The sequence below is a fragment of the Homarus americanus genome, unplaced genomic scaffold (genome assembly GCF_018991925.1).
Source record: "Homarus americanus isolate GMGI-L3 unplaced genomic scaffold, GMGI_Hamer_2.0 scaffold36734, whole genome shotgun sequence".
In the NCBI taxonomy this organism is placed as follows: Eukaryota; Metazoa; Arthropoda; class Malacostraca; order Decapoda; family Nephropidae; genus Homarus; species Homarus americanus.
The window spans coordinates 10,577,709-10,605,564 of record NW_024733126.1 but is presented as its reverse complement, the minus strand read 5'-3'; the positions used below and the strand labels follow the sequence as shown (position 1 = coordinate 10,605,564).

At 43.5% G+C, this 27,856-nt stretch overlaps 1 protein-coding gene across 1 annotated transcript in view; it reads left to right on the top strand.

The window, feature by feature from the left end:
- The window catches only part of LOC121869360 (inactive phospholipase C-like protein 1), a 66,522-nt gene that overhangs the window by 19,518 nt on the left and 19,148 nt on the right, over positions 1-27,856 (top strand). Inside the window, exons 4-10 of the mRNA XM_042370696.1 lie at positions 9,124-9,299; positions 9,897-10,009; positions 10,662-10,725; positions 14,012-14,105; positions 15,629-15,832; positions 22,776-22,837; positions 23,010-23,195. Of these exons, the coding sequence (XP_042226630.1) occupies positions 9,124-9,299; positions 9,897-10,009; positions 10,662-10,725; positions 14,012-14,105; positions 15,629-15,832; positions 22,776-22,837; positions 23,010-23,195 (899 nt within the window). The remainder of the gene's footprint in view (positions 1-9,123; positions 9,300-9,896; positions 10,010-10,661; positions 10,726-14,011; positions 14,106-15,628; positions 15,833-22,775; positions 22,838-23,009; positions 23,196-27,856) is intronic.

The window sequence follows — 27,856 nt, the reverse complement described above, 5'->3', positions numbered from 1 at the left end:
TATTATCATCCATCATCCGGACTCACTCTATCATCATCCATCATCCGGACTCACTCTATTATCATCCATCATCCGGACTCACTCTATTATCATCCATCATCCGGACTCACCTCCTGTATCATGCATTAATTACCATAAATATCATTACGGCCGCTGTGTTATTTATGCATGGTAAGTTCACACTACTGAATTAGCCGAGTTTTTAAAGGCATATTACCCAACACAGCTAACACAGCCACCACAGCCAACACAGCCACCACATCCACCACAGCCACCACAGCCACCACAGCCAGTGTTCACCAAGTCCCCGGGTACTACCGCTACTCCAGCACCCAGATGAAACAAGGATGTGAAAAAATAAGATCCCTTTCAGATGTTTCGTGTACAACCGTTACAGCTTACAACCAGCAATTGTTACAACTTACAAATATTACAACAGTTTTCATCTTCAACTTACCTTCTACGACTGTTATAATTTATGATCCACAACTGTTATAATTATTACAACTTTTCTCTCATCTCCTGCATCAGACAAGAACGAATGCCACAACAACAATAATAACAACGACAACAACAACAACAACAACAACAACAACACACACACACACACACACACACACACACACACACGAACTCATCTATATTTGAGGGTGTCTTTGTTTGCAACTGTTGATGATGCGTGTTGTTGCAGCGACGTCAGGTCTGAGTTGTTTGTCAATCTCCCTCTTCTTTCCTCTCCCTGTCTCCCTCGCCAGTGTTCGACAGCCATGCGTCAAGACGGTCACAATCACAATAAATGAATAAATAAATGAATAAATGAATAAATAAATTTTCCTCAAAAGAATAACTCTCCTTCTCCTCATTCTTTATCTTCTTCTCCACATCTTTCTCATTCTCCACCTCCTCCTTTTCTTTTTCTTCTTTTCTTCCTTTTCCTCCTCCTCCTCCTCCCCCTTTTCCATCTCCTACCCCTCTTCTTTCTCCTCCTCCGTTGCTTTGATCAATGACGCACCTTTGCCGCAACACACAGTGAGTCAGTCCTCACACAATACGAGGGAAGAGGAGGGAGGGGTAGGAGGAGGTGATCGCATCAGGGAAATTTATTTTCTTTTTTCCTCCACGTTTTGTCCTTATGAACTCAAGTCTTCAGCTGTTGATTAGGACCATCGTCTCGTACCGTAGATTTGACGTTCTGTGGCGTAACCTCATTCAACCAAGCAAACAAACAGGCACCCAAGCAAGCAACCAATTAATTAACCAAGCAAGCAAGCAACCAACCAACCAGCCAGCCAGCCCCACCGAAAACAAAGGCGACGACAAAAGCAACCATGAACAGAGAATCTATTTCCGTAATATTTTCACTAGCTGTTGTGTTGTGTGTGACCTGGCCCAGAACACGTGCTGAAAGACCTTACTAGTTAAAGCACAGAAATGAATATAAACAACAACAACAATAGCAGCAACAACAAATAAATAAATTTTCCCAAAAGGTTAAATTGTCATGCCCTTCCTGTCATTGTAAAATAGTGTAATGAGTTGCCTGGTTACACTTGTTGTCGTGTGCCGTGTGTAACCAGTCAATCAGCCAACCAGTTAATCAGCCAGTCAACCAGCAAACCAGTCAGTCAGCCAGCCAGCCAACCAGCCAGTCAGTCAGTCAGCCAGGCAGTCACACATCAACACGGTTACAACTTAGTTTTTCACAACTTTCCTCTGTAAAAGTTGTAGTCTTTCAGGTGTTAATCAGTGCTGCAGGTTAGCTGGCCGCATCCCACCTGAATGTGGTGTTCATGGTTCTTTCCGCCTCCCCTTCCCCCTGCCCCTCCCCCCTCTCCCACAACCTGACCACACCGAGATGTGAGCAGAATTGTACCAGTTTGTGACGAGGTCGGGTTACGATTATATTTGCTGCTGTTTGTTTTACGAGCGTTTGTGTGGCTCAGGTAGGTATTTGCATAATTTGATTTAGTTTGTTGTTAGACTCTTAAAATATTAATGTACGAACTGGAATATAACTATTTTTATTCTTATCAATCCCGCTTCTGTTTATGGTTACTTTTGCACTTTTTAATAAATGTGCGTCTTTATAGTGCAGTATTTGTGCTTATTAAAAGACACTGATGAAGTACAGTGGGTCTCGTTTGTGGCAGTCCGGATACAGCACACTTCGGCACTGTACTCGACTGATATTATTTCCCCAGTTAAAGTTAGGTACCCATTCACAGCTGGATCGACTAGATGACCCGCGTTGTCCATGAGCCAAGAGCATAATATTTTCATACTCGCTCAATGGACGAGTGTATAGAGTGAGGATGCGGTGGTCGCTGCTCACACCACTCATAAACCAGTGTCCAGATATCACGACACTGAACACATCGCTGACTCATAGTGTTTTGTGCGAGCGTTTTATCGTATATCAAAGACACTGTACCACGCTATTACGCTTTGTATCTCAAGTCCCGTAATATACACCATTTACGCACCTACTACATTTTACAAACAATGAGTCAAAATGGCTGCCCTTATTTACATCCATTGCGTGAGATGCAGACGACACGCACAGGACGCCAGGCAAAACGGGGCGGAGTCTACGATCTCTCCACGTATATATTAGTGTTTAAATCGGACACTTTACTTATTTTCACAGCAAATTGACGTTCTAAATGTCTCAAATATCCCAGCTGTGTGAGACAGGCGGCCGTCTGGAGAGAAACCTACCGTAAGTAATGGGGATGTCTCTTCCAGGCTCTAATTATCTGTAAACATGGAGGGGGCGAGGGGGAAGGGGAGGGGAAATAGGGGGAAGGGAAAGAGATGGACAGGAGGAGAGAATAGCGGCTATTGAATGCTGGAAGCTGATGAAACAGAAACGGAAGGGAAAAGAAGGGACGGGGATGTTAGGCATGGAATAAACTGAATATAAAGGAAGGGTAAGAGATGGAAGAGGAATAGAGGTTATTTATTGGATGGGATAAAGCTGAGTCAATGACATGGGGTTATTATTGTTATTACTGATATTGTTATTGTTATTATTATTATTATTATTGTTATTATTAATCTCGACCTCCTGAACACGACCATATAGTCTACGGACACAACTACCCAGATTTAATTAGCAAGTAAGATTCTTTATTTCAACTTATTTTTTATACTAAATATGAGTGTTGTTTTAAAGATGATGTGTGTGTGTGTGTGTGTGTGTGTGTGTGTGTGTGTGTGTGTGTGTGTGTGTGTGTGTGTGTGTGTGTGTGTGTGTGTGTGTGAAATTAAGCTTTGAAATTGTTTATGATCCTCACACGACCCACCAGCACCACCTATCCACACGACCTACCACCACCACCAGCACCACCTGTCCACACGACCTCCCACCACCACTAGCACCACTATCACGACCTCCTGACCCACCACCACCACCTATCCACACGACCTCCCACCACCAGCACCACCTGTCACACGACCTCCTGACCCCACCACCACCACCTATCACACGACCTCCCACCACCACTAGCACCACCTATCACGACCTCCACACTAGCACCACCTATCACGACCTCCTGACCCACCAGCACCACTATCAGCAGCTTCCCACCACCACCAGCACCACCTATCCACACGACCTCTGACCCACCACCACCACTATCCACACGACCTCCCACCAGCACCAACACCACCTGTCCACGACCTCCACCACCACTAGCACCACCACCTATCCACGACCTCACACGACCCACCAGCACCACCTATCCACACGACCTACCACCACCACCAGCACCACCTGTCCACACGACCTCTCCGTCTCGTTAACTTCAGCTGGATGTGATCAAACTGTGTGAGCGGCATCATGAGGATGTCAGGTCACTCTGATCTGATTTGCATATCGAGTCTCTCAACTGACGGAGTAGAGTGAAAGGTGTGTGTGTGTGTGTGTGTGTGTGTGTGTGTGTGTGTGTGTGTGTGTGATCGTGTGATCGAGGTTCCCCAACATACACTTCTCGAAATCTTCTTTAAGACGTCGCCCCAATATCTTACACCTTAAGCTCTCTTGTGTGACGCACCTTCACCATCCCTCGCATCCCCGAAACGAGTTCCACATATCGCCACCATCTCGACTCTGCTAATGGTGGACGCGCTAACTCTTGAACGAACCGACAGATCTTCTTAAAACTTAGCAAGTACACTGATCCTCTCGACAACTGGTTGGAGGAGTCTGATAATGGTGGTGACCCGGTTGAAATTGGCTACACTGAAGCTAGTTTTAGACTTTGGTATGTGGTCTTGTCACTAGCTAGCATGAGACTATTTTTCTAGTTTACGAGTACGGTGTTATGTCTGGTCGCGGCGTTCGAGGACTTATCAAGTGGTCGCTCTTGTCAACACGTTTATATACAGCGTCTTGTCTTAACTCACCAGTTGCTGTAATTGCACAAAGTTAGAAGACTCTGGGTGCCTTCTGGACGTGTTCTTTGTGGGATCAATATATCAACTCGTGTCTTTATGTTTGTTTAGAAAATATATTCCCTACATGTAGTTTTTAGAATTAGTCTGAATCAAAAAAATATGTATTAAATTTAGTTATAAAGTAAAGGTACAGTCACTCCATGCAGGTGGCTGGTTCCTTAACTGACTGTAGATCTGAAGTGAAACGTTTTTAGAAAATATTTAATCTAATCCTACACCTGTGGGCCTTAGTTTACTGATGAATATTTAAAAAAGTTTAATTTTCAAGGTTTCCACTCGGCTGGTCCCGTCAAATGTGTGTAGATGTTCGGTGCTGTTGAAGCTGGTAGAGGTGAGATAGATGCTATATTAACCTAACCTAACCTAACCTAACCTAACCTAACCTAACCTAACACTCAGTTTCTACCAACTTCAAATACCATTTTTACTCCATATTTCCTTCTGTTTTTATTTTTATCTTGTGTTTCTTCTCTACCTCTTCCCCTTTCTTCTTTCCTGGTATCTTTGCCTACTCTCACAATACCCCTCACCTCTCACAATACCCTTCACCTCACCTCTCACAATACCCCTCACCTCACCTCACCTCTCCTGGCCACCCCTCACCTCCACCTCTCTGTACCCTCACCCTCACCCCTCACCTCCCCACCTCTCCCCAGTACCCCTCCCTCACCTCACCTCTCACAATACCCCTCACCTCACCTCTCACAATACCCCTCACCTCACCCTCACAATACCCCTCACCTCACCTCTCACCTCACCTGCTCGCACACCCCTCACCTTTCCCCTCACTACCTCAAGCACACACCTCTTCAATTTTCTCCCCTCTACCCCTCCCTCCCTTGCGGTACTCCCCTCTACATAACCCTCTCACTTCCCCTCTCATACCTTCCCATTTCCTGTGCCCTTATTCTCTCCCCTTCATCTACCTCATTTATTACTGTCTCCCATGCACCTGTCTTTTTAATTTTTCTCTCATAATCGTTTAGCTTATTATTATTTTATTATTATTATTATTATTATTATTATTATTATTATTATTATTATTATTATTATTATTATTATTATTATTATTATTATTATTATTATTATTATTATTATTTTTATTATTGGTGTTATTATTATTATTATTATTATTATTATTATTATTATTATTATTATTATTATTATTATTATTTTTATTATTATTATTATTATTATTATTATTATTATTATTATTATTATTATTATTATTATTATTATTATTATTATTATTATTATTATTATTATTATTATTATTCCCAAATCTTTACTTTTAATTACAAGTCAAGTTTCCTATTCAGATTCTAAAAATTTGATTCATTATTATTTTTTTTTCGTAATAAAAACCTAAAGAAAAAAATATTACATTAACATATAAAGAGAATTTTCTGTGGTAGAAAATGGAGGTCAGGCAGGTGTAACTCAGGCAAATTTAAGTCTCGGTTCCCTGTGGGTGAAAATTAATGGCCTTTTCAAGCGGTCGACTTAGCAGGTAATTGGCTCACGCTTTCAGTAAGATACAAATGTGGAATTACAGAACAGTGTGTTTGGTTCGTTCGTTATTATGGAGCAGTTTGTGGTTCGTTGTTATGGAGCAGTGTTTTTGCCTCGTTCGTTGTTATGGAGCAGTTTGTGGTTCGTTATTATGGAGCAGTGTTTGTGGGTCGTTCGTTATTATGGAGCAGTGTTTGTGGTTCGTTATTATGGAGCAGTGTTTGTGGTTCGTTCGTTATTATGCAGCAGTGTTTGTGGTTCGTTCGTTATAATGGAGCAGTGTTTGTGGTTCGTTATTATGGAGCAGTGTTTGTGGTTCGTTATTACGGAGCAGTGTTTATGCCTCGTTCGTTATTATGGAGCAGTGTTTTGGTTCGTTATTATGGACAGTGTTTGTGGGTCGTTCGTTATTATGGAGCAGTGTTTGTGGTTCGTTATTATGGAGCAGTGTTTGTGGTTCGTTCGTTATTATGCAGCAGTGTTTGTGGTTCGTTCGTTATAATGGAGCAGTGTTTGTGGTTCGTTATTATGGAGCAGTGTTTGTGGTTCGTTATTACGGAGCAGTGTTTATGCCTCGTTCGTTATTATGGAGCAGTGTTTTGGTTCGTTATTATGGAACAGTGTTTGCGGTTCGTTACTATGGAATAGTGTTTGTGGTTCGTTATTATGGAGCAGTGTTTTTGCCTCGTTCGTTATTATGGAGCAGCTTGGTTTCGTTATTATGGAGCAGTTGTTTGTGGTTCGTTCGTTATTATGGAGCAGTGTTTGTGGTTCGTTATTATGGAGCAGTGTTTGTGGTTCGTTATTATGGAGCAGTGTTTGTGAACTGTTCGTTATTATAGAGCAGTGTTTGCGATTCGTTCGTTATTATGGAGCAGTGTTTGTGAACTGTTCGTTATTATAGAGCAGTGTTTGTGGTTCGTTATTATGGAGCAGTGTTTGTGGTTCGTTCGTTATTATGGCGCAGTGTTTGTGGTTCGTTATTATGGAGCAGTGTTTGTGGTTCGTTATTATGGAGCAGTGTTTGTGGTTCGTTATTATGGAGCAGTGTTTGTGGTTCGTTATTATGGAGCAGTGTTTGTGGTTCGTTATTATGGAGCAGTGTTTGTGGTTCGTTATTATGGAGCAGTGTTTGTGGTTCGTTATTATGGTGTTTGTGGTTCGTTCGTTATTATGGAGCAGTGTTTGTGGTTCGTTATTATGGAGCAATGTTTGTGGTTCGTTCGTTATTATGGAGCAGTGTTTGTGGTTCGTTTGGAGCAGTGTTTGTGGTTCGTTCGTTATTATGGAGCAGTGTTTGTGGTTCGTTATTATGGAGCAGTGTTTGTGATTCGTTCGTTATTATGGAGCAGTGTTTGTGGTTCGTTATTATGGAGCAGTGTTTGTGGTTCGTTCGTTATTATGGAGCAGTGTTTGTGGTTCGTTATTATGGAGCAGTGTTTGTGATTCGTTCGTTTATTATGGAGCAGTGTTTGTGGCTGTTCGTTATTATGGAGCAGTGTTTGTGGTTCGTTCATTATTATGGGACAATGTTATCAAAAATTTCACCACATCCACATCATCATCATCATCATCATCATCACCACTATTATCCACATCATCATCATCACCACCACTATTATCCACATCATCACCACCACCACTATTATCCACATCATCATCATCACCACCACTATTATCCACATCATCATCATCAACACCACTATTATCCACATCATCATCATCATCACCACCACTATTATCCACATCATCATCATCATCACCACCACTATTATCCACATCATCATCATCATCATCACCACTATTATCCACATCATCATCATCATCATCACCACCACCACCACCAACAACCACCTCATCACCATCCCCATTAATCATCACCATCATCATTTCTTAAAGCAAATTACCTATATAGCATAGATAGATGGCACATAGGTAGTGGATAGTTGGCTGACTGGGGTACGGCCTCTCTGCGCCCTAGGTTCGACCCTTCCAGCCACGTAGCTTTAAACTAAACTACTTTTTTCCCCAAACTTATAATTACCAGCTGCTACCCTAAGTCAGATTTTTATTGCATATTTTTATTTTGTTTTTAATTTATTAGTATTTTTTTTATTTGTGGTAGTCACCCTAACTCCTTCGTCCAAGCTTGGTAGGGTAGGTTTGATTAGGTTTGGTTAGGTTAGGTTGAGGTAGGTTTGGTTAGGTTAGGTTAGAATAAGTTAGGTTAGGTTAAGGTTTATTTGGTTAAAATACATTAGATTAGGTTAGGTTTAATTACCATATACCTATCCCACTTTATTGTTATTATTTTTATTATTATTATTATTATTATTATTATTATTATTATTATTATTATTATTATTATTATTATTATTATTATTATTATTATTATTATTATTATGGAGCGGTTGGACCAGGACACATCACGATTCCTGAGCACCAAATTCACTCATAGGCTCGCCTACTGTACCCAACTAACTTAGTGGTTTAATTTGGCAACTCGAGGATCCAAATTGCTGAGGTTAGCCTGCAGTTCTCCCCTTCGGCCATTGGAAGTTGGCTGCTATCGAGGTATAATGCCCTGGCCACTTTGATTGGAGGTCATTTGGGCCCTTACGAGTTTGGATTGGGGTCTATTTGGATAGGAGTATTTGATGGTTGGGGTCCTCAGTTCTATGGTTAGATTAGGTTATGGTGGAAGTTTGGTAGGGTTTTGGTGGAGGGCCAGTGTGAGGCGTCACTGTCAGGAGGTGATGTGACTCAATGGTGTGTGTGTGTGTGTGTGTTAAAAAGTTGTTCCGTAGTTTGTGTTTCTGCCTCCATTCAAAAAAAAAGCAATTAACCACACTCACCTTCGTCTCAAAAAAAAATCAATTTAACTCACACATTCTTTCTCCACCCGATCTCAAAAAAAAACAAAAAAAAAAACAACTACAACCAAAACAAAAGAACAACACCATAAACACCATCTAACCTCATCATAGACCCTTCATATCTCAACCTTGTAAACACCATACAAAGACAAAAACAAAAACAAATAAACACTCACCCCCTCTCTCATTCCCTCTCATCTCCCTCTCTCTCTCTCTCTCCCTCTCCTTGGCATCCACTCCTAATGATTGTTGTACCATATGCGTCTCCTCCTGACAGCTGCTCCTGACGCGGTGGAGGACAGACAAACGTTCCGGGAGATGTGGCTGAAGGAGATGTTCGAGAAGGCGTCCAAGAATTCCTCGGGCGGTTTCATCGACCAGACCACCTGCATTAAACTCATCAAGAGGCTCGACTCTCAGGTGGCTATGGAACGAGTCAGGCAGAAGTTACAGGTGAGTTGGATGGATGGATGGATGGTCTAACGGATAGGTGGTGGATAGTGTATGAAAATTGGTTGATGGATAAAGTGACTGGGCTGAGTTGATGAATGAATGGATCGATAGGTGGATAGATGGTGCGATTGATGGAGGGTGAATGGATGGATTGATGGTGGGTCGATACTAGATGGGATGGATGGTAGATCGATAGGTTGATGGGTAATGTGACTGGGTTGATGGATGGTGGTTTAATGGTGGATGGTGTGACTAATGGATGGATGAATGGATAGATGGTTAATGCCTTGATGGATGGTGTGATTGGTGATAGGTTTGACTGTGGCTGATGGATGGTGGATAGTGAATTGATGGGTGGTAGATGGTTGGTGGATTGACGAATATTGGATGGATGGTGTAATGGGCAGTAGATGGGTGTTGGTGGATAGAGTAAAGGAATGTTGCCAAGTAGCAATTTTTAGATGAATATTTGATACACACGTGAATATCATCTCTCTCTCTCTCTCTCTCTCTCTCTCTCTCTCTCTCTCTCTCTCTCTCTCTCTCTCTCTCTCTCTCTCTCTCTCTCTCTCTCTCACCCTGCCATCTCTCTTTCAGGAGTTCGACATGGGTAAGACAGACGGGTGTCGAGGCCTGATAGACAGCCAAGAATTTATCGACATGTTTAAAGAAATAGCTACGAGACCGGAGATATACTTCCTGTTAATAAGGTAAGAAGGCCACTCACCCCCTACCATACGTGAATAACTCTCTCTCTCTCTCTCTCTCTCTCTCTCTCTCTCTCTCTCTCTCTCTCTCTCTCTCTCTCTCATTATTAAAGTATCAAAACAGATTAAAACATCAATAGAAAAAAAAAGATATGAAGTCATAAAATGGTATTAGAAAATAAATATAAAATATGATGGAAAATAGAAGAAAAAATTAGACAGAAAAAAAATTAGTTTGAAATTGACTGCTATTATTTTTTTTATTGTTTATCAGACAAAATACTACTACTACTACTACTACTACTACTACTACTACTACTACTACTACTACTACTACTACTACTACTTACTAGTATCAAATTACTCTTAATTAAAAATTCCTACCACATAATGTCTCAGTGTTAAGACCTTCCTCGACTCACGTATTGGAAGACCTTAGTTCCTGAAGCACATAAAATGCATAAACACACCAACACAGTGTTTATCCTCGGCTCTAGAAAAGACTTAGCAAATCTTAAGGGCGAAGTCAATCACTTATACCAGAACTCGTCAGGCAGGTGTCAACAAGAGAGATGTGTTTGCCTTGTGTTTACCTTGTGTTTACTTTGTCTTTACCTTGTGTGTATTGCGTATTTACATTTTGTTTACTTTTCAGATACGCCAATAAGGACTACTTAACGCTCGAAGACTTTCATTTGTTTTTGGAGGGTGAACAAGGGGTGAGTGTGAGATTCTCTTTGTGGGTATTGTAAAGTGTGTTTTGAGTGGGGCCTGTAGAGTGTGGTAAGGTGTGGTGAGCTGTGTTAGGGCGTGGCGAGGCGTGTTAAGGCGTGTTAGGGCGTGGTGGTAACCGGGGTAATTTTTTTTGCATTTATTATTTTATATCCAATAGCTCTTGTTATATCGATTTATATAAGCTTAACTTTGATGTGTATAACCCGTGAGAGGTGAGGTAGGTTAACTTAGATTAAGGTTAATTTAGGTTATACTTTGATTAAGGTTAGGTCAAGTTAAATCTTAGTTCAGAGTTGTAAACTGACTGCCAACGCCCCCTCCCCCCCCAACTACGCCCCTTAGTGTTTAATTAGCTACTGCACAAAGGTGGTTGTTAGGACTGCAGTGTAAGTAACTGAGACTACTGCATCATCAAAGGTATATTAAGCATCGTAAACTTTGGTAATCCAGAGTACAAGTTCACTTATACTATGTAATATATAAAAGAAAATGTAAATACAATGTAGCAGGGCAGACTAAACTAAAAAGAAAACCTCTGGCAATATTATTTGTCTAAATTTTCTGTGAATATAATCACCGTCTTATGAACATTTTATTTTAACGTAACATTATTCAACTTACAGAATTAAGCTGAATAACATAAATATATGTAGAAATTGCATGATAGTAACCCTGTTGAAATACAAGTGTTTGTTTTTACAATATAATTTGCTCCAAAAACACGGGAACATAATTTCACAGGATTATAATGTAAAAATCCAATGTAATTTTTTCTCTTAGCATTTTATTTCGTGAAATCAGGTTTCTCTCTCTGTGCTTTTAGAGCATTTTTTTTTATGAACATGAATTTATGTTTTAAGAGAAAGAAATATGTCTTATTTTTACATATTTTCCTTGTTGGGTTATGCTATTTTTGTTTAAGTTTGCAATAATAATAATAATAATAATAATAATAATAATAATAATAATAATAATAATAATAATAATAATAATAATAATAATAATAATAATAATAATAATAATAATAATAATAATAATAATAATAATAATAATAATAATAATAATAATAATAATAATAATAATAATAATAATAATAATAATAATAATAATATTAATAATAATAATAATAATAATAATAATAATAATAATAATAATAATAATAATAATAATAATAATAATAATAATAATAATAATAATAATAATAATAATAATAATAATAATAATAATAATAATAATAATAATAATAATAATAATAATAATAATAATCATCCTTGGTGAGATAAGCTGACAACTACCCACACAGTGTATGTCAACTTCGAAAGAAAAGTAAATAATTAAACACCAAATTGTCATGTAATAAAGAAGAACAAATACTGTACAGCCTATCTTGTTACAGTAGATATTTATTGTCTTGATATCAGAGAACACAGGTGGTGAGACAGCAGTACTGAGAGAGGTTATTTCACAGCAGTAGAGAAATGTGGAGGCAAATTTTACGACTACGCCTCCACTACTTCTCGGCATTTGTACGTGATTGTTTATGTTCCGTACTGAGCTAAAAATGTTCCAGGGATGGCAACAAAAGTACTGATGAATTACTGGTACATGTACAGCGGCCTCCAAGTGTGAGTTGCTGGTACATGTACAGCGGCTTCCAAGTGCGAGTTGCTGGTACATGTACAGCGGCCTCCAAGTGTGAGTTGCTGGTACATGTACAGCGGCCTCCAAGTGTGAGTTGCTGGTACATGTACAGTGGCCTCCAAGTGTGAGTTGCTGGTACATGTACAGTGGCCTCCAAGTGTGAGTTGCTGGTACATGTACAGCGGCCTCCGAGTGTGAGTTGCTGGTACATGTACAGTGGCCTCCAAGTGTGAGTTGCTGGTACATGTACAGCGGCCTCCAAGTGTGAGTTGCTGGTACATGTACAGTGGCCTCCAAGTGTGAGTTGCTGGTACATGTACAGCGGCCTCCAAGTGTGAGTTGCTGGTACATGTACAGCGGCCTCCAAGTGTGATTCGCTGGTACATGTACAGTGGCCTCCAAGTGTGATTCTGGCTGGTACATGTGCACATGTGGGCCTCCAAGTGTGAATACAGCGGCTCCACATGTGTGAGTGTGATTCTGGTACATGTACAGCGCCTCATGTGAGTTACTGGTACATGTACAGCGGCCTGTGAGTTGCTGGTACATGTACAGCGGCCAAGTGTGATTCGCTGGGTACATGTACAGTGGCCTCCAGTGTGTGATGTTACTGGCACATGTACAGTGGCCTCCAGGTGTGATGTTACTGGCACATGTACAGTGGCCTCCAGGTGTGATGTTACTGGTACATGTACAGTGGCCTCCAGGTGTGATGTTACTGGCACATGTACAGTGGCCTCCAGGTGTGATGTTACTGGCACATGTACAGTGGCCTCCAGGTGTGATGTTACTGGCACATGTACAGTGGCCTCCAGGTGTGATGTTACTCCTTATATGTACTATACAAACACTGACAAAAACACAAGTACTAGGAAACAGCCCTGTTAATCAGTTCCCTATACTAGCCACACGAGTATTGCCACGGTGCCACACAAGCCAGGGAGGCACTATAGGGCGTAACATCACACCTGAAGGCGACTGTACAATGCTTGCCTGACAGTACCCAGAGAACGTGGGGCCGTGTTAACCAAGAAACTGCGGTAAGTTGTAATCAAAGATAACTATAGGAAGATGGTGGGTAACATACACGAATTCTTGTGATCATCCTCGCCTGGGTCCTAGTAAAGGGTAGATTATCTCCTCCTTCACGCATCACATCAACTGGAAAATCTTCATACATCACTATTCACAGGGAGCTGACACAATGTGGTCTGTCAGGCGGGTGATAATGACACAGTCGCTGGAGAGATGAGCCATCAGCATAATAATGAATTTGATCATGTAAATTGTCCCCTGAGTGTTGTGAGGACGGGGAGTCAGACCCACCGACACGTTGACAACTAAATATAAGAAAATTTGTTTGCATTAGTCTGCCCCGTTATACGTGTGGAAAATATACATAACACGGGAATGATTTACGAGAATATGTAAAATGTGTAAATAGATAAGTATATTCCTTTTGATATATATATTTTACCACTATTTTTTTTTACATATTTCTTTTCATTTTTGTTTATTTTATTAAATCGATGAGTGATATAAAGGAACAGTTTTAGTGATTATAAAAAATCTAGAAAATAAAAATATTAAGTAGTTTTTTGTCCTCATTCTCATCTTTTTTTTTCCCAGTTGGCGGGGTTGACGTCGGACAAAGTGGCTGAAATGATAGAAAAATACGAACCGGCACCTGAGGCCAGAAAAAACCGGCAAATGCTTATAGACGGTGAGTCAGTGTTGCAAGGGTGAGTCAGTGTTGCAATGGTAAGTCAGGGTTGAAATGTTGAGTCAGGGCTGCAATGGTGAGTCAGAGTTGCAATAGTGAGTCGACGTTGCAAGGGTGACTCGGTATTTAAATGAATAATCAATGTAGCAAGGGTGATTCAATATTACGATGGTAAGAGAAAGTTGCAAGGATAAGTCAGTGTTGCAAGGATGAACCACTTCCAGTACTTTTGCAAGAGTGAATATGCTAACACAAAAGTGAGTATGTTATTGCAAGACTAATCTCCAATAATGCAGAGATGAGTCCATATTGGGGGCCAGGGTCATTCCATTGTTGCAAGGAATAGAGAATACGCTGTTTCAAATACGTGAATAAATGTTGCAAGGAGGAAATTCTGCATGGAAGACTCTTTTGTGGCAAGTGAGTCTCCAATATTGTGAGAGGAGACTATTGTTAAGGTGTGAATCTGGCTCTTTTTTTTGTGTTTTTACAAGTGAAGGAATCCAGTGTTGCAAACCGAAACTCGTCTATTGCAAGAAGATATCTGTATTGTCGTGTGATCTTGCAGCGTGGGGTATAACTTGGTGTTGTTCTTGGGAGTATTACTGTGTGTTGATCCAAGGAAGTTTACCCCCTCCCTCACCCTATCACCCCCCTCCCTCATCTCCCTCTCCCTCAGACTTACCCTACCTCCCCTCTCCCTCAGACCCCATCTCCTCCCCACTGACCCCATCTCCCTCCCCCAGACTGACCCCTCTCCCTCCCCAGACCCCACATCTCCTCTCTGACCCCACATCTCCCTCCCCAAGACTGACCCCAAATCTCCTCCCCAAGACTGACCCCATCTCCCTCCCCAAGACTGACCCCCACCTCCCTCTCCCTCAGACTAACCCCACATCTCCTCCCCAAGACTGACCCCCACATCTCCCTCCCCCAAGACTCTCCCCTCCCCAAGACTGACCCCATCTCCCTCCCCTGACCCTCTCCCTCCCATGACTGACCCCTCATCTCCTCCCCAGACCCCTCATCTCCCTCCCCAGACTAACCCCACATCTCCCTCCCCCAGACTGACCCCAAATCTCCCTCCCCCAGACTGACCCATCTCCCTCCCCAGACTAACCCCCATCTCCTCCCCCAGACTGACCCCAAATCTCCCTCCCCAGACCCCCAACTCTCCCTCCCAGACCCCCCACATCTCCCTCCCCAAGACTGACCCCTCATCTCCCTCCCCAGACTAACCCCACATCTCCCTCCCCAGACTGACCCCAAATCTCCCTCCCCCAGACTGACCCCATATCTCCTCCCCCAGACTAACCCCCACATCTCCTCCCCAGACTGACCCCAAATCTCCCTCCCCCAGACTGACCCCTCATCTCCTCCCCAGACTAACCATCTCCCTCCCCAGACTACCCCCAGACTGACCCCCACATCTCCTCCCCAGACTAATCCCCACATCTCCCTCCCCCCAGACTAACTCCCACAGCTCCCTCCCCCCAGACTGACCCCACATCTCCCTCCCCCAGGTTTCACGAGGTACCTGATGAGCGATGAGTGTGACCTGTTTGACCCCAGCCAGCGTGAGGTGTGCCAGGACATGACTCAGGCTCTAGGTCACTACTTCATCTCCACCAGTCACAACACCTACCTATTGGAGGACCAACTCAAGGGACCCTCCAGCGTCGACGGCTACATCCGCGTCCTTACCTGCGGCTGTAGGTGTGTCAAAGGTGAGAGCCAATTATATCACGTGACACCTGGATCAGCATGTCTAAACCGAGCAGATTCCTCTTATATGGGAATTACAGTGTTACTTATATACAGTATATTGTTCCTTATGTAATGTTTCTTTATATGCAGTGTTTCTTATAGGTAGTGTTCCTTATATGTAGTGCTTCTTATATACAGTGTTCGTTATATGTAGTTTTCTTTATATGTAGTGCTTCTTATATGTAGTGTTCCTTATAGGTAGTGTTCCTTATATGTAGTGTTCCGTAAGTAGTGTTCCTTATAGGTAGTGTTCCTTATATGCAGTGTTTCTTAGTGTTGCTTATTATGTAGTGTTCCTTATAGGTAGTGTTCCTTATATGTAGTGTTTCTTAGTGTTCCTTATTATGTAATGTTCCTTATTATGTAGTGTTCCTTATAGGTAGTGTTCCTTATATCTAGTGTTCCTTATTATGTAGTGTTCCTTATAGGTAGTGTTCCTTATATGCAGTGTTTCTTAGTGTTCCTTATTATGTAGTGTTCCTTTTAGGTAGTGTTCTTTATATGTAGTGTTTCTTAGTGTTCCTTATTATATAGTGTTCCTTATAGGTAGTGTTCCTTATTATGTAGTGTTCCTTATAGGTAGTGTTCTTTATAGGTAGTGTTTCTTATATACGGTGTTCCTTATATACAGAGTCAAGTGAGACAGAATGCTTATCCGTCAGGGAGGATCATGTGAAGGTCCGGACAATTAGGTGTTTCGGTGCTGGGAGAATGTTACCTGGCCTTCCCCTACAGTGTATATGTACTCTTGTGTACTGTTATCCTCCTATGTACTCTTTTTTTACCCGTATGTACTCGTATATACTCTTGTGTACCCGTATGTACTCATTTTCCCCAGGTGATCGCGTCCAATTTTTAACTAAATCAACGGTGCTTAACGTCAATGGTCGTGGGTCAGCGTGGTGGTATTATTGTGTGTGTGTGTGTGATTCTCTCTCTCTCTCTCTCTCTCTCTCTCTCTCTCTCTCTCTCTCTCTCTCTCTCTCTCTCTCTCTCTCTCTCTCTCTCTTTGTTTACCTATTTATCTATCTCACATATGCGGCATCCAATAACCTAACTTAAAATAACTCTACCCTACCCTATACCCTACCCTACCCTACCCTACCCTACCTTACCTTACCCTACCCTTCCTTCCCGTGCCATATTTCCCGTCGAAAATATCTCCATCCTTATCAACAGCGAGATGGAAATAGTGAGTAAACACGGGCAGAAGGAGATGACATGGGCTTATATCGTGTACTTCCAGGTTATATAGTTTATATCTGAGTGCTTGTATATAAACCTTATGTAAATGTATTCGTGGAGATTTTTCTATGTGGGTTGGGATGTACGAAGAGGAAGAGTTACCTGTAGAGGAAATAGATTTACCTGAAGAGAGAGCAGGAACACATGGTTAGATCCTCGTTAAAGATATAAACACCGGAACATGTACTCTGCAGACTGAAATTAATAGACACAGGTTATCAGTTATTTTCACTCAAGCTTCACACACACACACACACACACACACACACACTCAGTCATTTCTACGATTATTTGCTGAGGCTTGCCCAATGGTCACCCAATTTTCCAGTTGTCAATATCGGTATTTATTTAATACTCAGTATGTTAGGGCGGCCGTGGGGGGATGGGGGTATTTATATATATCTGTGTCTATTGGTCTAGTTGAGGCAAGTTTTGTGTGTGTGTGTGTGTGTGTGTGTAAGAGAGATACACACACATAGATGAATTGGATTGTAGTTATATATAGAGATGGATACATGGATAGCTAGGCAAGCGGGTATACGGAGAGAAAGATAGACAAACGGGTGCACGGACAGACGTACAGGTAGACAGGTAAACAGACCGACAGACACAAACAGAAACAAACGGTCAGGGTGGATAACATCATGATTAGCCTTACAAATCCTCTTTCAACTCTACACTTGAACCTCCGACAGACACTCCATCGAGCTACAGCACCCTCTCACCACTCACCACTCACCTCTCACCACTCACCACTCACCTCTCACCACTCACCACTCACCACTCACCTCTCACCACTCACCACTCACCTCTCACCACCTCCACCCTCACCCTCACCTCTCACCACTCACCTCTCACCTCTCCTCTCACCCACTCACCACTCACCACTCACCTCTCACCACTCACCACTCACCTCTCACCACTCACCTCTCACCACTCACCACTCACCTCTCACCACTCACCACTCGCCTCTCACCACTCACCACTCACCACTCACCAGTAATCTCCTCCTCTCCACCAATCATCCAAAGGTCGCTAATCTCAACAAACCCGACCTGTGCACCTTGACTCTCTCCTTATGGCTGGAGACTTGATGAAAGACTTAAGGAAGAGACTGTCGTGTAATATCGATGTTCGGTTTAGTTGCCATCTTTGTGTCGTGTCTTTGGGGGACGAGGTTTGGTTAGGGTTTGGTTTGGTTTGGTTAGGGTTTGGTTTGGTTTGGTTTGGTTTGGTTAGGGTTTGGTTATTTGGTTTGGTTGGGATTGAGGTTTGGTTTTGGTTTGGTTTGGTTGGGGTTTGGTTAGTTTGGTTTTGGACCCAGGGTTTGGTTGGTTTGGTTTGGTTAGGGTTTGGTTTGGTTTGGTTAGGGTTTGGTTTGGTTTGGTTAGGTCTTCACAACAGTATTTATGGGGGGGTGGGGGGGAAATAGCCCAAGAGCTTTCGAGAATTTGAGTCCAGGTTAGCTTAAGGTGTCAGGTCACCAAACAGACCGCCGGAGTGAGAGGAATGTGTGTGGCTGGAGGAAAAGGAGGAGGAGCAAGAGAGAGAGAGAGAGAGAGAGAGAGAGAGAGAGAGCTAGGAGGGGAGCAGGGAGAATGCTGATGAGTTGCCCTGATTGTATCCTGAGAAAAGGGTTGGGTTTAATTAGGGTGAAGTTGGGTGATTGTGTCGGGTCGTCTTGTTGGGAGGAGTAAGGTCGTTGGAGATGTTACCTTCCTGGTCTCTCTCTCTCTCTCTCTCTCTCTCTCTCTCTCTCTCTTTCCATCTGGGGATGTAGAAGCACCAGCCAGCAGAGAGAGAGAGAGAGAGAGAGAGAGAGAGTGTGTTTTTAATGAGGGAGGGTTCCATCATTGGGAGGGGGGCCGACCACTGGTGCTAACCCCTCAAAAATTCCACCTTTGTGACACTTCTGGGGTGCAGGCGCATCTCCATGGCAAATTTCAACTATCTATTTTCAAAACTATAGCCATGTATAGCGAACAAATACACACACACACACACACACACACACACAAAACGCCATCAATTTTGTCCGTCTACACTCGATTCCTCCATTTACTAACTCGCCCCCTCCCTCCTCCCCTTAACCTTTCCCCCTTTCTCTCTCCCCTTTCCATGTATGAAATGCAGGGAAACAAGCAGACAAACAACCAACACTTGTGGTCAAACGAGGAAAAAACAAACCTTGAATATTCCGTGACAGAATTTTCGGGCGAATTCTTGCTACCCCTGAGAATACATGAATATTGTATTGTGTTGCGGGGACTCTTGTCAACGGTGTGTGTGTGTGTGTGCACATTAAGTAAGAGATGCTTATTATAACACTCAACTAGTATGATCCTATAGCGCCTTGTAATTCCCTTCATACACAGTTAAGTAACACACACTACCAATACTAAATAAATTTCTCGAGAACAAATGTACAAAAAGAAAATATTTATATAATCCCACGAGTTTTATTACTTTTTCCTACTTGTGGTTTTGGTTATTTTCTGTCTTTGTTTTTATATTCTTTTTTGTTCAATCTTTGTTGTGTTTATTTATTTATTTTATGACTTTTTGTTTTCTCTCTGTTGTGTGTTTATTTTTGTTCCCTTTGTGTTTTTTTTATTTTTACATTGTAATGTGCCATTTGTTTATTCTTCTCTTTTTTCCTTTGGCCTGTGTTCATTTATTTATTAATTAATTAATTTATTTATTTTTTATTTATTTATTTATGTATTTATTTGTTTTATTTCCGACGTGTGTTCACCACCCTCCGACAGTACTTAATATATGCATCCGGATTTGTTGCTTCTTGTCGTTCGTCACACCGAAGATATGAATCCGACTGGCGAACTGACTGAAGGCAATTAAACTCTCTTTCCACACACACACACAAACAATGTTTTCTGCCATCCATCCATGTCTCTAAAGTTCGTTGAAAATCCATTTGATGGAGTCCCTAGCAGTCGGATTCACGCTCCCGTCATTGTTTACATTCAAGACCGCGCATGCTCAGTAGGTTGGGTTAACTGACAGTTGGCACCCGCCTGACTAGTAGTGACTCCTCATCCGTGCTAACAAGAAGTCTTTTTATGTCACAGAATATTCCGGCTTTGTTTTTGTTTTTTATTTTGTTTTTATTAAGTGTAATCAAGTCGACCTTGTATGTAGCTGAATAAGCAAGCTTCCTGAATGATTGCCGAGAGGGAAAAAAAGAGGTTGCTGTACACCGATCTAAAAGTATGTAATGTACGTTACGTATAAATAATTATTCTTATATCTCACAGTCTTATAGTGAATCATACTTGTTCAAATATACCGTATGTGGGGGGGGCACCTGGGGAGGAGAAATTGTAGCTGATTGGCTTAACCAGTCAGTATCTAGGAACTCTAAGTTACTAACGATGCCAAAAGTGGGCGGAGCTTAGTGTACATACGTTTCAATTGCCTCACAACCCAGTCAACCAGTCCTATCAGGTCAGTTTTTCCCAAGTCATAATTTTTCAGTATATTCCATAGTTCAGTAAATATGAGAGAGAGAGACAGAGAGTAATGATGGGTGGAGGGGGGTTCAGAGTGGTACAGGTGTGTGAAATATTGAGGGTGACACCAGAGGCGGCAGTGTCCCTACCACCACTCCTACCACTCTGTCACCACTCCTACCACTCTGTCACCACTCCTACCACTCTGTCACCACTCCTACCACTCTGTCACCACTCCTACCACTCTGCCACCACTCCTACCACTCTGCCACCACTCCTACCACTCTGTCACCACTCCTACCACTCTGCCACCACTCCTACCACTCTGTCACCACTCCTACCACTCTGTCACCACTCCTACCACTCTGCCACCACTCCTACCACTCTGCCACCACTCCTACCACTCTGTCACCACTCCTACTACCCTGCCACCACTTTTGCCACCTTGTCACTATTTCCACCATCATCAATGTCACTATCACTCACCACCTTCCTTCTGTAGACATATATAACCACCAGGAAGCACTCAAGTTCTCAGGCTGCTGATTGGTCGAGGTGAAAGGATTGATGCTCACGGCAGCCAATCACCACTTGCCTTCCTATGAATGGTAGGAAGAGAACTCCTTTGTTTACATTAGTCTCTGGGTAATTTCGCCGCCATTTTAGTTGCCTTGTTTCTCTGGATTCTCAAAGGTTCTGCTTCCAACCGTGGCAGTTTTCCCGCTGTCTTTTGTCTTGCCTATGGTATTTCCTTTCCCTCAGCTGTTTCCTCTCCTCCTAGACATTTTCCTCTCCCCCACCATTTTCCTCTCCCCCACCATTTTCCTCTCCCCGGCATTTTCCTCTCCCCGGCATTTTCCTCTCCCCGGCATTTTCCTCCCCCTCGCCATATTCTTCTCCACCCCGCCATTTTTTCCTCTCTCCCCCGACATTTTTCCTCTCCTGCCAAACTATTCCACGGCTGTTTCCTCTCCTCCCCGGCTGCTTCCGTGTCGTTAGGTAAAGTCAGCACAGCGTGACAGTAAAAAAAATAAGGGTAGGGTGTCACAGCCGGCCACCTCCACCTCCCACCACGCAGGTGTTGTGGTGTTATCATTAGTGTTACAGGTGTTGTGGTGTTATCATTAGTGTTACAGGTGTTGTGGTGTTATCATTAGTGTTACAGGTGTTGTGGTGTTATCATTAGTGTTACAGGTGTTGTGGTGTTATCATTAGTGTTACAGGTGTTGTGGTGTTATCATTAGTGTTACAGGTGTTGTGGTGTTATCATTAATGTTACAGGTGTTGTGGTGTTATCATTAGTGTTACAGGTGTTGTGGTGTTATCATTAGTGTTACAGGTGTTGTGGTGTTATTATTAGTGTTGCAGGTGTTGTGGTGTTATCATTAGTGTTACAGGTGTTGTGGTGTTATCATTAGTGTTACAGGTGTTGTGGTGTTATCATTAGTGTTACAGGTGTAGTGGTGTTATCATTAGTGTTACAGGTGTTGTGGTGTTATCATTAGTGTTACAGGTGTTGTGGTGTTATCATTAGTGTTGCAGGTGTTGTGGTGTTATCATTAGTGTTACAGGTGTTGTGGTGTTATTATTAGTGTTGCAGGTGTTGTGGTGTTATCATTAGTGTTACAGGTGTTGTGGTGTTATCATTAGTGTTACAGGTGTTGTGGTGTTATCATTAGTGTTACAGGTGTAGTGGTGTTATCATTAGTGTTACAGGTGTTGTGGTGTTATCATTAGTGTTACAGGTGTTGTGGTGTTATCATTAGTGTTACAGGTGTTGTGGTGTTATCATTAGTGTTACAGGTGTTGTCGTTCTGTTACAGTGGACGTGGGGACGGGCAGAGTTGCTGTAGTCTACCACGGCAACACCCTCACCAGTAAGGTCCCCTTCAGGGCGTGGTTGACGCCATAGCCAGCCTCGCCTTTGACTGCTCCAGTGAGTATAAACTTGACGTGCCCTTGTGTGTGTGTGTGCACTACCACGCACACACAGACCTGTATATATGTATGTTTGTATTTTTACCTGAGTGCTGTCAGTACCTGCCACAGCCACTACCTGATGTAGCTTTATGTACTTGTTTCATTAACTTCTGACCTCCCTTCACAGGTCCCTGAATAATCTCTGTACCTCCTGAACCTGATGTACCTGTGTGTGCTTGTCTCATTAACCCGTGACCTCCTTCTACAGGTACCTCCCTCAACCATTACCTGGGCGTACCTGTCTCATTAACCCGTAACCTCCTTCCACAGGTACCTCCCTCAACCATTACCTGGGCGTACCTGTCTCATTAACCCGTGACCTCCTTCCACAGGTACCTCCCTCAACCATTACCTGGGCGTACCTGTCTCATTAACCCGTGACCTCCTTCTACAGGTACCTCCCTCAACCATTACCTGGGCGTACCTGTCTCATTAACCCGAGACCTCCTTCTACAGGTACCCGGTGATCGTTCACCTGGAAAACCACTGTAGCGTGAAGCAGCAACAGATGATGGCGGTGCTGCTCAAGGCTGTGATGGGCAACAGGCTGTACATCCACCCTTGTAACTCACCCCGCGCCTTCACTGACCTCTCCCCCGAGGAGCTCAAGTGCAAGTTCATACTCAAGGTCAGTGATGGGCTTATATTAGGTCATACTCGAGGTCAGAGGTCATAGCAGGTTCATAACACTTTCTGGATGGCCTTAAATTACATGTTTAGACACAAGGTCTATTGGGTCATACAGACACAAGTACGGATTCAAGTACGGTCGTTTACACACACACACACACACACAGCTAATAAACTTTACACATCCCAGTATAAAATATTTATTGTTCGCCGAAACATAATGATACAGGGATGGAAATTGTGTTGTTGTTGTTTGTCTTAATAAATAGTATTGCATACGGTTTAGCAGGTACTTATAATGTCATTTCTGTGTGTGTGTGTGTGTGTGTGTGTGTACTTATTATCCGTTTGTATGAAAATGTGTATGCATGCATTGACTACCTGTGGTGTAGTAGTAAGCATACTTGCCTCTCCAGAAAGATTCCCCAAGTTCGACACCCAGGAATGCGAAACCGTGGGCTCGCTTCTTGACGTCACTTGCCTGTGTATAACCTATCAGTGACTGGCGGCCTGGATGTTAATCGATTGGCGGGTCATATTCCAGGGTAATGGGTGAGCCAGTGCGGTTAGCGAGTTGTCCGTTCTTCCTGGGCACTGGGGTCATACATCTCGCTCACTCGACGTGCTGTTGCAGTGTCTACGGCTTATGTATGTCTGTATGTATGTATGTATGAACGCGTGTGCATCAGCTAATGTGGTTAACACCCTTCTTCAAATAAATCTAGGTAAATTTTTCTTGTAGCTCCGTTCACTTGTAGCAAGTTAAAAATATATTTTTCTAGTGTATTTGTGTGTGCTGAGACCGAATATGACCTTCCTTTTTTGGCGGAAATTAGCCGGGTTTTTATAGCGATTTTTTTTTTCGTTTGACGTTTTCCTAGAATAAAAAGTGCCTAAGCGACTAACAAATACACAATAAAACACTAGAAAAACAATAACTAAACCTAACCTGACCTGACCTGACCTGACCTGACCTGACCTGACCTAACTTAACTGACTCTCACCATATGATGGAATCACCTATTTCTTACTTTATTGGCCTGGTTCTTGTTCGTCGTTGCATTCTGGGACTCTTACCCAACGCCACATATGTTGGTCTTTGCGATATTTACATTCAGTCTTGCTCTTAGTACACTTTACTGAGGTTGGAAGAACACCATGCGGTCGAAAAAATCTATAGTTTCTACGTTATTTTTTTTCTTCTAAAAACTCGCAATCAGCTCCATATACTTTGTGACATCCATCCCAGACTTCCATGGTCGGAACTGAACTTGAATTTCAAAATATGAGAGACCCAAAATAAAACTCCATTTTGATTGGGCCAAATATACTCTGAATTAGCAAAAACGCTTTTGATTGGCCGCGTGACGTGTACGGGCACGCATGCTCGTCATTATTTATGAAGGAGACGCGAGACACACTCAGTGTTGGGTGAGAGGCAGACGATAATGGCGGGAGATAATGGAAGAAAATAGAACAAATTTTGGAAAAGCTTTCTCTGTTATTATACATTTCCGCCGGTAATGTAATAGATGAAAATTATATTATAATTAGACGTCTTATTCGAATATGATAATAGATTAGTGGTAGGGATGAACGGAGCTACAAGAAAATAATTCCTAAATCTAACTAGAGGGAAACGTTAGGCCCCTTCACCCATCCCCCTCCCCTATCCCCCTCCCCTATCCCCCTCCCCCCCCCCCGTCATCCCCCACGGGTCATAATCCACTTGCCTCCCCCCCCCCTCACCTCCCCCTTTGTCTCCCCACCCCTCACCTGTCCCCCTCCCACCCCACCTGCCTCCCTCCCACCACCTCCTCCCCCACCTCACCCTGCCCCTCCCACCCTCACCCCCTCCCTCCCCACCCGCCCCTCACCTGCCCCTCCCACCCTCACCCTGCCCCTCCCACCTCACCTGCCCCTCCCACCCCCACCTCCCCTCCCACCCCACCTCCCCCTCCCCCTCCCCCCTCCCCCCTCCCCTCACCTGCCCCTCTCCACCCCCTCCCACCTCCCACCCTCCCCCCTCCTCACCCGCCCCTCCCACCACCCCTCCCCACCTCCCCCTCCCCCCTCCCCCTCCCCCCCCACCTGCCCCTCCCACCTCACCTGCCCCTCCCACCCTCACCCTGACCCTCCCACCCCCACCTGCTCCCCCTCCCCCCCACCCCCCCTCCCACCCTCACCCTGCCCCTCCCACCCCCACCCACCCTCACCCCCTCCCACCCCACCCACCTGCCTCCCACCCTCACCCGCCCCCACCCCACCCCCCTCTCCCACCCTCACCCTCCCCCCCTCCCCCCCACCCCCACCCACCTCACCCCCCCTCCCACCTCACCCCCCCCTCCCACCCTCACCTCCCCTCCCACCCTCACCCGCCCCCTCCCGCCCCCTCCCACCCACCCTCACCCACCCTCCCACCCTCACCTGCCCCTTCCACCCTCACCTGCCCCTTTCACCTTCACCTGCCCCACCCACCCTCCCACCTTCACCTGCCCTCCCCTCCCTGCCCTCCCACCCTCACCTGCTTCCTTCACCTGCCCTTCCCTCCAACCCTTCAACGCGAGAGAGATAGAGAGAGAGAGAGAGAGACCTCATTACCGTAACTCAGACCGTAAACCCTGAAGGTGGTGGCTCCCTCCCTCATGCCTCCTTCCCTTTCTTTTTCTCTCTTTCTTTATCTCCCCAGGCATCTTTTTTTCCGCCTTCCGCGTGTCTTCCTGTGCTTTCTTCCTGTTTTTTCCTCCTTCCATCACCGCCTCTCACCCTTCCACTCATTACTCCTCCATCCCTTTTCTCTCACCTTTTTATTTTAATAACTTCCTTCCATTTTGTTTCTTCTCATTTCCTTCCATTTTCTTCACCTTTTATCTCATTCTCTTTGCTCCCTTTCCTGTCTCCCCCTTCTCCTTTCTAATTCCTCTTCCCTCTTTCGTCCTTTCTGGGAGGAGGATAATATAATGGTGTCCACATAAATTTTCCCACGTATACAAAAAATACACGTTGACAATTCTTGTATACAGACTATACATAGACAATCTGGGTATACAAACTATACATAGACAGTCCATGTATACAAACAATATACATACAGTCCGTGTATACAAACAATATACATAGACAGTCCGAGCATACAAACTATACAGATACAGTCTGGGTATCCAAACTACACATAGACAATCTGGGTGTACAAACAATATAAAGTAATAATAATAATAATAATAATAATAATAATTATAATAATAATAATAATAATAATAATTATAATAATAATAATAATAATAATAATAATTTACGGTTCATTAAAAGAGCATGGCAGCCGGAAGGCTGAATATACAGTTGCATAATTGGGGAATGGGTCTCTTGATTTACAAATAATAAACAAGTAACATGAGTGATACATATATGCTAAGTAATGACAGGTGGGGAGAAGGTCATACTACAGGACATTTCAACATAGTGACAGTGCAAAAAGGTAAGATTGACTGGGAGTGAATACACTGGTTGATTACAAGTTATTGATAACTTTTACAATGGTTGGGACTGGGCTGTTCTTATAACGATCAGTAGGTGCTCGTACGGGCTGGATGCGGTTGTGGTGTTGAACAGCTATTCTCGGACGAGGGATCTCGGGTGGTAGTAGGAGCCAGTGTCGAGGATGGTGCAGAAGCTTCTCACCCAATTTGCAGATGAGGTCGTGGTGATGGTCAGAGAGAGCCGAAAGGGTCAGTGTGTTGAGCGCTTCTTGATATGTGGAGCAGGAAGGGGAGAGAATAATCTTGCATGCCCTCTTTTGCACTTTTTCTGGTGTTTACGTTGTGTGGCATTTAGGGAGGAAGACCAGGTAGGGGAGGCATAGGTGAGCTTAGGAAGTATGAATGTTGAGTAAACACTGAGGAGCTCGGGCGCAGGAACTCCGAGGGACTTGATTCGGCGGAGGAGATGGAGACGGAAACTGGAGGATTTGACAACTTCACTGACGTGTGTTTTCCAATTTAGTTTGTTGTCTATGGTGACGCCGAGGAGCTTAGTGGAGTCTGCAACCTGGAGTGTGTTGGGGCCTAAGGTAATGGAAGGGGGTGGGACAACGTCGGAGGAGAAGTTGATGTGCATAACCATGGTCTTGGTATGGTTGATGGTGACTTGGTTGTTGGTGGCCCAATTTTGGAGACGGTTCAATAAATCCTGGAGGACGGTATAGTCGGGAGCAGAGTTGTTGACACTGATCCCAATGGTGGAGTCGACATATTTCCAGCGAGCAGCGGTTTCTCTTAGGGCATCATTGATAAGCATAAGGAAGCAGAGCGGTCCCATCTTGGTGCCTTGGGGGACGCCACAGGTGAGTGACTGAAAAGTGGAGACAGCCCCTCTGAAGCGTACGGCTTGGCGTCGGTCACTAAGGAAGTCTGTGAGCCATGGTATAAGACTTCTTCGAAACCCGAGGTCGATAGCCTTGTTGATGATTAAATTGTGGTCGACTAGGTCAAATGCTTTGGTGAAGTCAATGAAGGCGACAGCCACAGACTTTTTTCGTTTTTCCAGATGGCGGTATATGTAGTCGAGAAAGCTGACAAGACAGTGAGTGGTGGAGGAAGTTTTCATATTACCAAATTGCTGGGGATCTATGGCGCTTGCAATATCAGCATAAGCCCAGTCAAA